This window comes from Podarcis vaucheri (genome assembly GCF_965113315.1).
Source record: "Podarcis vaucheri genome assembly, chromosome: 12".
NCBI classification, from domain to species: Eukaryota; Metazoa; Chordata; class Lepidosauria; order Squamata; family Lacertidae; genus Podarcis; species Podarcis vaucheri.
Window position 1 is genome coordinate 65,285,077 of NC_138750.1, and position 14,163 is coordinate 65,299,239.

Sequence of the window (14,163 nt, forward strand, 5' to 3'; positions counted from 1 at the left end):
AATTTTTAAAATGTTTTTTTGTCCATGTCCGAAGTAAGACGAAGAACAAGCAAGTGGTAGGTCTTCTGCGGGAAAAGACAGAGAAATGCTATTGGGTGACAAACACCTACTTTGCCTCTGTCTTTGCCCAAAAGGAAAGTGATGCCCTACCTGGTGATGACACAATAAGTGATGCAAGGAGGGAGCTGCAACCCAAGATAGGAAAAGGGGTGGTAAGGGAACACCTAGATACTTTAAATGAATTCAAATCTCCAGGGCCTGATGAGCTGCATCCAAAGGTACTAAAGGAGTTAGTAACCTCAGAGCCTCTGGCTATAATCTTTGGGAATTCTTGGAGAATAGACTGGAAGTGGGCAAGTGTTCCCATCTTCAAAAAAAAAAAAAAAAGAGGAGGGGGAGAGAAGACTCAGCAACTACCGACTAGTGAACTTAACATCAATACCAGGAAAGGTCCTAGAACAGATAATTCAACAGTTGGACTGTAAGCACTTGGAAAAGGATGCTATGATTACTAAGACCCAGGAGGGGTTTCTCAAAAACAGGTCATGCCAGAAGAATCTCATTTCTTTCTTTAAAAAAAAAAAAAAAGCTTGGTGGATCAAGGGGATGCTGTGGACATAGTGTATATTGATTTCAGTAAGGCTTTTGACAAAGTCCCCACTGATATTCTTGCAAGGAAGATGGTAAAATGTGGGCTGAATGTGGTAACTTTTAGGTGGATTCGTAGCTGGTTGACTGACCAAACCCAAAGAGTACTCACTAAGGGTTCCTGGAAAAAGACAAGAAGTGTTCTCCAAAACACGTTGAAGGGGAAAGGACAGCCTCAGAACAATATTTCTCCCCTGCCACCTACCCCAGAGAGTTGCCCTCTGTTGAAGAAGCCTTTCAGATAGTGGTGGAAATAAACTTTAAGCTGCTTTGAAGCCACCATGTCACTGCTTTCCTTTAGAGGGATATGGAACACAAGGCTGGGATGTATAGGAGAATAATGAATTTGCAGTCCTTAGCTTGGTTGCTACCCTGTAAGGAACAGACTGCAAATGGAGTGAAAGTAGAAGCCTAGAAAGGAAGAAAGGGGGCATATTTCAAGGGATACAGCCCATAAATTCTCCCCAAAACACCTCCCTCCATGGAAGCAGAAAGAAGATCCTTTCATCCAAAAGAAGATAAAACCACCCCCAGAAGCCCCCAGTAAGTTCTCCATGAAAAGACGTCTGGGATGACCCAAGCCCCCAAATTCTAACAGTCTAAGCTGCATAGCTGCACAGCCACATTGTGCTCCATAAAGGAAAGGGTGGTCCCTCCCTCGCCCCCCCCCCCGGCTAAAAATGGGAGAAATTTGTTCCTTCTTCAACACAGGAGTCACCCGAAGAAGGGGCCAAGATGGACATACCTCTCCCCACTCACCAAATCAGATGTGAGATGCCCTCCTTCTTATCTATATGAAACCACTGGGAGACCTCAGTAGCGGGTTGGGGCTGAGTGTTCATCAATATTCAGATGATACTCAGCTCTACCTCTTGTTTAAATTGGAACCAGTAATGGCAGTGAAGGTCCTGTGTGAATGTCTGGAAGCAGTTGGAGGGTGGGGCTGGTTAATGGATTGAAACTAAATCCCAACAAGACAGAAGTACTGTTTCTGGGAGACAGGGGACGAGCAGGTGTGGGGAAACCGTGCCCCTAAAAGACCAGGCACACAGTGTGGGGGTCATTTTGGATTTACAGCTGTCCATGGAGGCGCAGGTCAACTCTGCGTCCAGGGTGACTGTCTACCAACTCCATCTGGTATGCCAGCTGAAACTCCACCTTCCTGGCCACTGTCTCATCAGAGTATTACATGTTCTGGTTTTCTCACATTTGGGCTAAAAGATCTACAATTACTCCCAGTACATTTCCCGGGACAATTCAAAGTGTCGGGGTTGATATTTAAAGTCCCTCACAGCTTCGGCCCTGTGTACCTGAAGGAGTGTCCCCACCCCTTGGTCAGCCCATACACTGAGGCCCAGCTCTGAGAGCCTTCTGGTGCTTCCCTCACAGTGAGATTACAGGGAACCAGGCAGAAGGTTTGTGGAACTATATAAGTTTTCATCTGAAGGCAGCCGTATCCTGGGAAGCTTTTAATGTGTGAACACAGTCATAGTATTGTAAAGCTGGATGGGACACCAAGGGGCATCCAGTCTTACCCCTACAATGCAGGAAACCTTCCCACAGCCATCCCTGGGAAGGGTTGAAGTAACAAATTTCTGGTTAACAGCCAGATGCACTGACCCATTTCATGTGGTGGTTGTTCCCTGTATTTTTGCTGGAAGCCACCCAGAGTGGTTGGGTAGGGTATAAGAAATAATAATAAATAACAACAACAACAACAACAACAACAACAACAACAACAACAAATTTTATTTATATCCTGCCCTCCCCAGCCGAAGCCGGGCTCAGGGCGGCTAACAACAATAAAACAGTACAAAAGTACAGCACAAACAACACTCTAAAATCATTCATTATAAAATTAATTAATTCAGGCCACTGGCAACCATTGGGCCAGAGCTCCGCGAAGATTGCCAAAGGAGGGAGTCAGGCTGTGCCCTGGCCAAAGTCCTGGTGGAACAGCTCTGTCTTGCAGGCCCTGCGGAAAGATGTCAGGTCCCGCAGGGCCCTAGTCTCTTGTGACAGAGTGTTCCACCAGATCGGAGCCACAGCTGAAAAAGCCCTGGCTCTGGTTGAGTCCAGCCTAACCTCCCTGTGGCCCGGGACCTCCAAGATGTTTTCATTTGAAGACCGTAAGGTCCTCCATGGGACAGACCAGGAGAGGCGGTCCCATAGGTACGAGGGTCCTAGACCCCATAGGGCTTTAAAGGTCAAAACCAGCACCTTGAACCTGATCCTGTACTCCACCGGGAGCCAGTGCAGCTGGTAGAGCACTGGGTGAATGTGATCCTGCGGCAAGGACCCTGTAAGGAGTCTCACCGCAGCATTCTGCACCTGCAGGAGTTTCTGGGTCAGTCTCAAGGGTATTGTAACACGTAGAGCGAGTTGCAATAATCCAGTCTGGAGGTGACCGTCACTTGGATCACAGTGGCCAGGTCAGGGCAAGAGAGGTAAGGAGCCAACTGCTTAGCTTGGTGGAGATGGAAATATGCCGCCTTTGTTGTAGCTGCAATCTGCGCCTCCATGGAAAGGGAGGTGTCGAAGATTACACCCAAACTCTTAACGGACGGTGCTGGCACTAATTGTGCCCCTGCAAGAGATGGGAGTTGCCCCCCCAATCCCATATCGCCCCGTCCCAGCCACAGGACCTCTGTCTTCGAAGGATTTAGCTTCAACCGGCTCCCACGTAACCATCCAGCCACAGCTTCCAAACATCTGGTCAGTGTGTCTGGGGCCGAGTCAGGATGGCCATCCATCAACAGATAGAGTTGGGTGTCATCAGCATACTGATGGCAACCCAGCCCAAAACTCCGGACAAGCTGGGCGAGGGGGCGCATAAAGATGTTGAAAAGCATTGGGGAGAGTATCGCACCCTGAGGCACTCCACACACCAAGGAGTGGGGCAATGACAATTCCCCCCCAAGCGCCACCCTCTGTCCCCGACCAGAGAGAAACGAGCGCAGCCATTGAAGGACTGTGCCCTGGATCCCCACGTCGGCAAGGCGGTGGTCCAGAAGTTCATGACCGACCATGTCGAAAGCTGCTGACAGATCTAGAAGAATCAGCAGCCCCGACCCGCCTCGATCCAGCTGTCTACGAAGATCATCTGTTAGGGCAACCAGAGCCGTCTCAGTCCCATGACAAGGGCGGAAGCCGGACTGGAATGGATCCAGAGCCGATGTTTTATCTAGAAACCCACCAAGCTGTTCAGCAACCGCTCTCTCAATCACCTTACCCAGGAACGGAAGATTCGAAACCGGGTGGTAATTGGATAGATCTAAAGGATCTAATGATGTTTTCTTTAAGAGCGGACGCACCACTGCCTCCTTCAGTTCCCCTGGGAATGTCCCGGTGCCAAGGGACAAATTGATGATATCCCCCAGGAGGGCCCGCACCTCGTCTGGACACGCTCTAATCAGCCAAGACGGGCACAGGTCGAGAGGACAAGTGGTGGGCTTTCCAGCTCGGAGGAGTCTGTCCACATCGGCTGGGGATATCCGGTCAAAGTGGTCCAATACTGGACCCGAGGACAGTCGAGGGGCCTCCAGTTCCTTTATTGTATCCAAATTGGCAGGGAGGTCATGGCGGAGCGACAGGACCTTCTCCGCAAAAAAGCTCGCAAATGCCTCACAGTTGTGTGTCAAATTGTTATTTAAATTTGGCTGTCCCTCAAGGGACGTTAAAGACCTGATCATACTAAATAATTGCGCCGGGCGAGAGCTAGGGGATGCAATGGAGGCCGAGAAGTAAGACTTCTTAGCAGCCTTCACCACCATCTTGTAGGTTTTCATAAAAGCCCTATAAGATGTTATTGAGGCTCCATCACGGGCACCCCGCCATACTCGCTCTAGCCATCTGAGATCCCGCTTCATTTTCCGGAGCTCCTCAGTAAACCAGGGAGCCCGGTTTCTGCGGGGTCGCAGAGGGCGCTTAGGTGCGATCTCATCTATGGCTGCCAGGAGCTGGATATTCCAGCCCTCAACAAGCTCAGTCAATGAGTCGCCAGGGGGAGAAAGGTCCCGCAAGGCTTGGCGGAATCTATCAGGGTCCATCAGCCTCTGCGGGCGAGCCCAAATTGGCTCGCCACCTAAGCAGGGTGGGGGTGGAAAGTCAATCCTGGCTTTCAGAGCGTAGTGATCAGACCATGGCACCTTCATCAAAGGAGACATGATCACATCTATACCTACGCCAAAGATCAAATCCAGCATGTGGCCTGCTTGATGTGTGGGGCCCAAAACAAACTGGGAGAGCCCTAGTGTCGCCATGGAAGACACCAGGTCCAGAGCCTGTGAGGAGGGAGTGGCATCAGCATGGATGTTGAAGTCCCCCAATACCAATAGGTTAGGAAACTCCAAGGCCCAGCCGGCCACCGCCTCCAGCAGGCCTGACAGGGTGGCTGCTGGTACACATGATGATGATGATGATGATTCTGTATTATTTTTGGTATTGACATTTCTATCCCCTGAAAGGTGTCCATGGCACCAAAACATAATGCAATTATGAAATAAAAGAGTGAGAATATAGGAAGAGACTGGCTGTTGGATTAGACCAATGACTCATCATTAACCCACATCCTGGTCTCACAGGGACCAACCAAATGCCTCAGCTGAAAGCCCTGGCTGGACCGAAGCGCAGCAGCATTAGGTCTGTGTGAGAAAAGTTCAGGCCAAACTCCCCCCCAATAACACACACACACACACATCATGGGCGTCATGGCTAGCAGCATGTTAAAGATTTAAGCCCTCCCAGTCTCTTGAAAGAGCGGGATCAGCCCCATTGGGACCCTCCTGCCCTAACCGTCTGTTTTGCTGCTATGAGGTACAGGCTGTTAGACTAGTTGGGTCTTTGGTCTGATCCAGCTGCAGGTCTCTCATTAGGCCTGTGTGAGAAAAGTTCAGGCCAAACTCCCCCCCCCCATAACACACACACACACACACACACACACACACACACATTGAATTATGCCACATATATGAGAAACATGTTTTTCTCCAGCTCTGCACCTGCCTCTTCAGCCATTCAAAACTCCAGAAAGTTATCGTGGTGAAACTTCTTCCACTTGTAATTATCAAAATCATAGTGATTTCTTCTTTTAAAAGCTCCAGAGATATTTCTGGAGATTGCATAAGCATCAGAAACAACAACAACATGATATTAATGACACCATGACAGTGAAAGAAAACATTGCTGAAGAGGATATTTCCTGTGTCGGAGACAGACTGAGCCATGATTTAGTGCAAGCGAAAGGCTGGGGAAAGAGGAATGTATGTGTAAGATGCAAAGCCAGAATGAGATCCCTGCTGCTTCTGTTGCTGCTTCTGCTGCTAATGCTGCACCATGTAGTCTGCAGGAACCAGAAGGCAAAATGCCCCTTGAATCTGGTCAGGGATCAGACTGGTGCTTGCAGCTATTACCGGACTGGCGACTTTCTCATTAGTGGCATTGTATCTTCAAAACATTTTGTTAACCAATATGCATATGTCTTTTCCAAGACTCCCTTCACCAGCACTGAGAAGTATGTCATCCTGTACAGAGGGATGTCACGCTTACCAGTACTTCTGCCGTGGTTCCTATTTATCAAGGAAATAGCCCTTATTTCAGAGTTGGGGGGGTCTGGGGGCCCTCCTGACGTCACTGGACCAGAACCCCCACCATCCCTGACCAGTAGCCTACTGGCTGGGCTTCATGGGATTTGGAAGCTGGGAAAAGAGTCTCCTCAAAACCTCTCCTATTTCCTTGTTCCCTGGGTCTTCCCTAGTAAAATACTCTACTCATGCTGCTGTGTTGCATTTTGAAGGTGGTAAAACAATAATGTAAATGAATCTGGTCTGGAATCAAAAGAATGCCCTGAATTATCCCACCTGCGGGGTGGCACAAAACTCAGGCAGTCACCAAGCGTCAATGATTTTATTTATTATTATTCTATTTGGACAATTTATAAACTATTTAATCAGAGTTGTCTTTTAGGAATGTAATGGTTTAAAACATTTTAAAACCCTCTGTGTGACATTTCATGCTTTGAATTAAACAAATGAAACAATGCAGGTAATATGACTTAATTGTTAGTGGAGTCAGATCTCTAAAATGTGAACAAGAAATATTCATTTTTTTCACATACACATTTTCAACACCACTGGCTTCATCTGTAATTAAAGAGGCGTTTTCTGCTTCCTCTCTAGGACACAAATTGTTTCTAACCAACTGTTTTCTAACATTGTGGTCATTTTTGGCAAAACCCTCCTCCTCCTTGACCCCCATTTTTCCTTCTGAAGAACAACTGAGGAATTTACTCAGCTCCTCCGGGAAGCAGCCAAGACCACTGAAGCAAAAGCAACCTTTGCGGCTTCACAGTATTTCACAAACTTCATTTTTTAATCAGTTTTATTACATGGAGACTCTGCGTCCTGTAATGGAGCATGAATTGCCCAATCTTTATTGTATAATGGGCAGGGAAAAATATTGGATATAAATGCAATAAGATAATTAAATAAATACTAATCTCTGTTGGTCAGATAATGTTTGTTTTCATTCAGCTGTGAATTGTAGCTTTATACATCTTTATTCCTTTCTTGTAGAGAGTCACCTTGGTTCTACTGGCGCATATCGTCCTTCTTGTTCACCATCCAGGAGATCAACCAGGATCTCAGGCTCTTACCCAACATCACCCTGGGCTACAGCCTCTATGAGAACTACGCAGATGCCAGGATGACTTCAGATGCCATGCTAGAGCTGCTTACAGGCAGGGGAAGCAATATTCCCAATTATCACTGTGGCGATCCAAATGACCTGCTAGTTGTTCTTGAAAGGGGAAATTCTGCCATCTCCAAAGAGATTTCAGCCATGTCAAGCATCTACAAAATCCCACAGGTATGAAAGGGTAGGGCATGGAAGGTCAGAGAATTTGAAAGGCATACAGTAATCTTTTCATTTCCTCACTAGATCAGTTATGGCTTCACTGCCCAGGGTCTTGAAGATAAAACTCAGTTCCCTTTTGTCTACCGGATGCTCCCCAAAGAGAAAACTCAGCTCCAAGGAATTGTCGAGTTGCTCCTGCATTTTGGATGGACGTGGATTGGCCTCTTGGCTCCGGACAATAACAGTGGAGAAATGTTTGTGAGCGCCTTGACACCTCTGCTGATCAGCAAAGGGATTTGCATTGCCTTATCAAAAATAATAAAAGAAAGTGATCTAGCACTTAGGATCAGCCCAGGTGAACCTTTTTTCATCTGGAGACAAGTCAGTGTATTTGTTTGCTATGTATCTGACACAGTGGGACTCTTAAAAATTGTGTCGATACACGAAATGTATGAAAAGGAAATAGGGGCGAAAGTCTGGATCACAACATCTTTTCAGGAAATCAGTATTAGCTTGTCTATTCCCCATATGTACTTCCAGTACATTCATGGGTCTCTCTCCTTTGTAATGAGGACCGGAATAAAGAGCACAAAACATGATTACTATGCAGTACTTTCCAATCTTCTTCAGCATTTTCTGGGGGAAATGTTTCATTGTTCATATTCAAAGCATGTGTTGTCTGTGAAAGGCCAGACAAGATGCAGAGAGGAGGAGAACCTGGAGGCTCTGCCGCAAGAGGAGCTGGAGAGAGCGCTGTCTCAAGACAGCTACAGCACTTACATCACGGCTCAGGCTGTGGCTCAGGCCGTCAATGCTGCATTTTCATCTAGATCAAAGCGGCTGATGACGGTGGGGGAAGGAAAGAAGGGGGAACATCAAAGGCTACAACCATGGCAGGTATTTTCTTCCCCGTTTTGCTAATTGCAATCCACCGTCCTAACTACAATACAATCTAGAGGTCAGGCAAAAAACAACACCCCTCTTTTGGGATTCCAGTGCATATAAAAACCTGTACATGTCCTACCCTCCAACATTTCTCTGATGAAAATAGGGACGTCCCATTCCATAATAAGAATTTTACTATTTATATCCCACACCTCTTACTGGGTTGCCCCAGCCACTCTGGGCAGCTTCCTACACATATAAAAACATAATAAAACATTAAACATTAAAAAACAAAAACACTTTCCTATACAGGATTGTCTTCAGATGGCTCAGGGGTTGGATAACTCCATACCCTCCTAACATTTCTCCCACAAAAATAGGGACAGCCTAAGGAAAAGTGGGACATCCGGGGATCAAATCAGAAACCGGAATGGCTTCTCTAAATCAGGGACGTCCCTGAGAAAATAGAGACACTTGGAGAGTCTCCATTCCATGGTTTTATATACTAATTTTGTGTCAAGGCTCGGATCAGTAAGTCAGCAATTAAACATGAAATCACCAGAAGCCAGTAAACTTAACTCTTTATTCAAAGTGAAACAGAAGCGGCTCTGCCCTCATTGTCCCAGTAACACTTCTCTGAAGGCCTGGCCAGATTGAGGCAGTTGCAAGAACTGAAGGTCCCCACTTTCTCTGCCCCCCCCCTTGCTACTCCTGCCCAAGTCACTAACCAGACAAAAGGAAGGTAATGTAGACACTGAGAGAAATAAAGAGTCGCTCTGGCCACAGGGCTCAGCAGGGGAGGCTATCAGGGTATACTGAGTCTGATGCCACAAAAGAAATCTGTGCTTTGGAATTCTAGGGGTTGTGGAAGTGGGAGAAAGGGGAGAAGTTTCTGCAAAGGCCAGGGGCGGGTTCAGGAGGGCTCTCTCTGCAATGCAAGGCCACTGTGTGGGGCTCTTTGCCACTGAGCTGACCATGCTGTAAGATCTGAACTCCCTCCGTCTCAACTTAAAGCTATGGCAGTCTCTACTTGTCTTGGTTCTCAAAGGAACCCTGACCCTGGGGGAGCACCTGGAAACACCTTGGAATCTCACTACGGCTCTGCAGGGATTGGGAGGAGTGCATGCCTTGTGGCACTCTTCTAGTTGTTGTTGTTGTTGTTGCTGCTGCTGCTGTTATTGTTAACTGTCCTTTGTCCAAAGATCACAGGGCAGATCATAGCATAAAAATATCGAATGAGAAAAAAACCCTGTAACAATAAACTAAGAAAAGCAAACCAATAACCCTCCTCTCACAAACTCATTTAAAAGGCCATGGATTGTTTAATCCACCAACAGTCTGGATGCTTTTGTCAGCACTTAAAAATATGTCATGAAGGCAAGCCTCCCTTCCACAGAAAAGTCCCGCTCTCGTGTTGCCACCCTCTGAACCTCTCACGAAGGAGGCACAACACAGATGACAAGGGCAGGGTCTGTGCAGGCCTTCTCTGCAGTTACCCTCGTAATGTGCAATAATCTTCACTTGAGATAAAAGGGACTCCTGTGAAAATGCTGCTCTCTCAGCTCGTTCCAATGCACTTATTCCCTTTTTTAAAAAATAAATATTTATTAGGAATTTTCCATTTTAAAATGCCAAAAGAAAAAAGACAATTAAAAACACAAACAATTTGCAATCCTTATTTTCTATAACATCTTTCCCTGACTTCCCCACACCTACCCTTCTTATATTCCCATTCGAATTGTATATTCAACAAGTTCTTATCTCCAGTTTTTAACCTTTTTATATTTAATTCATTTTAAAAAACCAATTTTACCTTATAAACCTCAAAATTTATACCTCAGTACTCATTCTTAAATCCTTTTTTCTAAAGTCGACCCAAATTCCTTTCCACGAATTCCCCACTTTTCATACTGATATCAAAACAGAATAAAAGAAAAAGACAGATTATATTTATACACCCTTTGGATCCCCAAACCCCACCCTGTCCCCTTTCCCGGTTTCAATCCCCAACAAATGTCCATCAGTCTTAGTTTGCTATCAGCCTGGAGATCTCACATCCGAGGCCCTTAATTGTCTCTCAGTTCCTCTCTGCCGGATTTTTTGATAGTCCTTAATAATAAACACCAGATCTCGGAGATGCTCTAATCCAATGGGAGCGATGCTTCCTCCAGCCAGACCACCATACTTAAAAGTGGAGCCCCAATCTTGTTTCTTACTCCTTTCAAATCCAAATGTCCCCAAGGCTCCAGCTTTCACCTTGATCAAATTTATAATCCTTAGATCTTCAGATCTCCACATATAGAGATCTTTCCATTCTTCAGTCTCCGATTTGGACCAGGTTTTCATCATCCAATTCTTATTTTCCTTTGTAGCCATCATGTCAGGACTCTGGCTCTCCTTTGTCATCTGCAACACCACATCTCCTCCTTCCCTTTCCTCAGAAGCAACATATGTCTCTTTCTCCACACTCTCAAAGTTCTCAACTTTCTCCTCTCGTCCAGCTGCATGAACTTCCTGGATCAAGTCCTTATCAAATTCAATGCTCTTGTTTACTGTTAAATCCAGGGCTGCAATGTTAGTAGCCAAAACATCAATTTGGCCTTGTAACTTTCCCAAGAGAAAGAAAATTCTGTCCAATTTAGATTGAGTTTTCCCTCCTTCAGCCATTCTTGTAATGTCCCAAAACCCCCTCTAGAGGGATTTTGGTTACTTAGTATTCCATCCAGTTAAAATCCAAAAATCAAGTTAGTTTGTATCGGTTCTTCCTTGTTTTCAACAAGCTATAACCAAATTGTAGCAAATATGTCCAGCAGAGGCAGAAAACAAAGATCGCTTTTTCCGCCTTGACAGCTAGTTTGACAGCTGTCAAGCTCTTCAATATCTCTCCAACAGGCTTTCTCGCGGATCACTCCCGGGTCCGGGGGGGGTGACACTTCAGCTCCAAAAATTAACTCTTGTCCTCCAGAAAAAAATTATTTAAACTGCCAAATCGTGAAATTAATATCTTTTACTCAATAAGAAGAAAAAAAATCCTCTCGACCTTAGTTAGTTAGTCCTTGCTTTAAATTATTTATAAGATGGGGAGACTGACTTCCTGTTTACGCCTTCCCCGATCGTGCCTAATTCAACAAAAAAATCTCCTTTAAAAGTCTAATTTCCGTACTACTCACGGGTTACTGCTTTAGAGTCCAATTGTTCACAAGAAGAAGTCAGCGCTCTCCGACCATGGCATGCGGCTTCACTCCGTAGGAGAAGCAGTCGACTCACAGCACCGCGCCACTCACCCCGTCTCCAGTTCTGAAGCCTTTAAAAAGGCTCCTTCACGGGTCGGGGGGCGCAAATGGTGCCCGCCGAGTCACCAGGTTCACAGGCTTCCCTGCCTGTGATTTTTAAGGGTCCCCGCGTCGCCGCAGCGGCAAGACCCGATCCTACGGAGCCGATTCGCTCCGGAGCTCAGAGGGAATCCGCCATTAGCCGATCGCGCTAACCCGGAAGTCTCCCAATGCACTTATTCCCAAGCACTGTTTTTTAGGATTGTGCCTGTTAGACATTTTGGATGTCTACGTTCTTTGTGAGTTTTAAAATAGTATTGTCATTTGTATTAATCTCATTCTTCAAAGCTCCTTGTTATTTTATAATTATATAAATACTTTAATCCAGAGGTTTTCAGCCTTTTTTGAGTCCACAGCTCCCTTGACCAGCCACATTCTTTCTGTGGCTCACCAGCGGAGAAACAAGCTCCAGACCTCAGAAGCCCAGTTATTTCAACCTTTGCCTGCGGATCAGGCAGCCCCTCGCCCCTTTTCAAATACCCTCCCTTGTGGATTGTTCCCTCAGCCTCCTCTCCTCTTCTGTCCCTTCTCCTTGGGAGTCCTGCAGGCAGCCCCCACAGCCATCCCTGATCCCTGAGCCACCCCCACCTCAAAGAAAGAGGACTCCTCATGCGGCCCCATGGGGGCCTGGAAAGAGGATGCCCCCAGCCTTAGTGGTCCCACAAGCACAAGGAAGGCCAGTGTGGTGCCTGCCTGCCTGCCTGCCTGGCCTCCCACTTCTTTGTCCTTTCCACAAAGCAAGGGCTGGTGGACTGGCTGGCTGGGCTTCCTCGCCCACCTGCTTGCTTACTCCAAGGCACCTCAGCTCCTGGCAACGAGCACCCCCTGGCCAGCCCCAGAGGCACCATTCGTCTGGGGAGCTTGTAGACAAGCTTGTAGCTGCTGCAGCAAACAGCTGTGCAAGCCTTTGGGAGGCAGAGAGGCAAGAGGGCACAACAAAGGAAGGAGGGAAGGAAAGAGGGATGGAGGCCAGTGTTGCTCACGGCACCCCTGACTATCATCCCCTGACACCCCAGGGTGCCATGGCACACTGGTTGAAAACTCCTGCTTTAATCAATCAAATGAAATGCCTGAATAGGGCTTCTAGTCTAGATGAGTCTAGCCCCAGTTCATAAGTCAGTAGAACTAAGATATTCAACATGGTTTCTCAATACTGCCTTCCCTGTCGTTCCAGCTTCATCCTTTCTTAAATGAAATTCAGTGTTTCAATACTTCCAGGGGCAGACTTTGTTTGGATGAGAATTGGGAGCTGCCTTCTGACTTTGATATAAAGAATTTGGTGATGTTTCCCAATGAGTCTCGTGCGATGGTGAACATTGGGGACATCAGGAGAGAGGAATCGGGTGTAATAAAGTTCACCATTAATCCAGAAGCTATTGAGTGGCCTAATAAATTTAACAAGGTAGGGGGTGTAACAGACGAAGAGGGTAGGAGAGCCTGCTTAGGCTCTTCCTTGAGCAACTGCTGTAAAATGTCATTTTGTGGTCAGCCAATGGTGCTTTAACATGACTCCTCATGTTATGAACCCCTGGAAAGTGTGGGTTCACTGCAGGCCATGGGAAAATCATGGGCCACTGGACCCAACCTTTCAGAAGGGTCCTCAGCAGCCTGGGCCAGCTCTCTTGCCATGAACATCCTCTGCCTTGCAACCCCTGCAGGGCTGTTCAGATATTAAATTAGATGGGAGAAAGCTGCAGAAATCACCTTGCGATCATTGGAGGAAAGGTCAGAGGATGATGATAGCAGTGATGATGATGATGATCGCCAGAGGGGGAACTTCTCTGTTATGTAGGAGCTTTCCACAAGAGGTTCATTTCTCCCCTTCTTTCCCAGGACTCAAAATTTATTTTAATTATGATCCAAGAGTCAGTTTTTCATTACTGTATTTAGGTGTCAGTATTTTCAATTAGTAATCTTCATCAGTTTGTTCTGTAGCTGCCCTTTTCTTAATGCTGTGATTCTAGGATTGCTATTTGCTTTATGTATATTTTGTCTCCTGCCTTGAGCAGACCTTTGTATAGAAAAGTGTGATATAAATGTTAAAACAAGCAAGCAAACACACCCAAGTGGTCTCCCTGCCATGCTATTCTGCATCAAAAACGATTCTCCGCCAGAGTGGATGGGGTGAGTGGGATGAGAGATCCTGTTTGGTGGGTCATTTCCAAATTCTATGAGGGAATTCCATCTGCACAAATACTCCGGACACTTTCCCCTCAATACATCTTCTTCTCTCTATGGTTAGGCTGCTCCTCGTTCCAGGTGTACTGAAAGATGTCGACCTGGATATGCCAAGGTGGTTCAAGAAGGAAAGCCTGTTTGCTGCTATGCTTGCGTTCCATGTGCAGAAGGGGCGTTCTCCACTCAGGCAGGTTGGTTGCTCTAAGGGAAAGGCTCCTTGGGAGAATAAATTCAGGGCGGAGATTCATTCAGGTGCATTTTTTGTGGG

The 14,163-nt window shown here is 46.5% G+C and overlaps 1 protein-coding gene across 2 annotated transcripts in view; it reads left to right on the plus strand.

Moving 5' to 3' along the window:
* The window catches only part of LOC309514856 (vomeronasal type-2 receptor 26-like), a 63,664-nt gene that overhangs the window by 47,679 nt on the left and 1,822 nt on the right, over positions 1 to 14,163 (plus strand). For both annotated transcript variants that reach the window (XM_082192268.1, XM_082192267.1), the window contains 4 exons: positions 7,221 to 7,512; positions 7,585 to 8,397; positions 12,892 to 13,119; positions 13,960 to 14,086. In XM_082192268.1, the coding sequence (XP_082048394.1) occupies positions 7,351 to 7,512; positions 7,585 to 8,397; positions 12,892 to 13,119; positions 13,960 to 14,086 (1,330 nt within the window). In that variant the 5' untranslated portion in view covers positions 7,221 to 7,350. The remainder of the gene's footprint in view (positions 1 to 7,220; positions 7,513 to 7,584; positions 8,398 to 12,891; positions 13,120 to 13,959; positions 14,087 to 14,163) is intronic.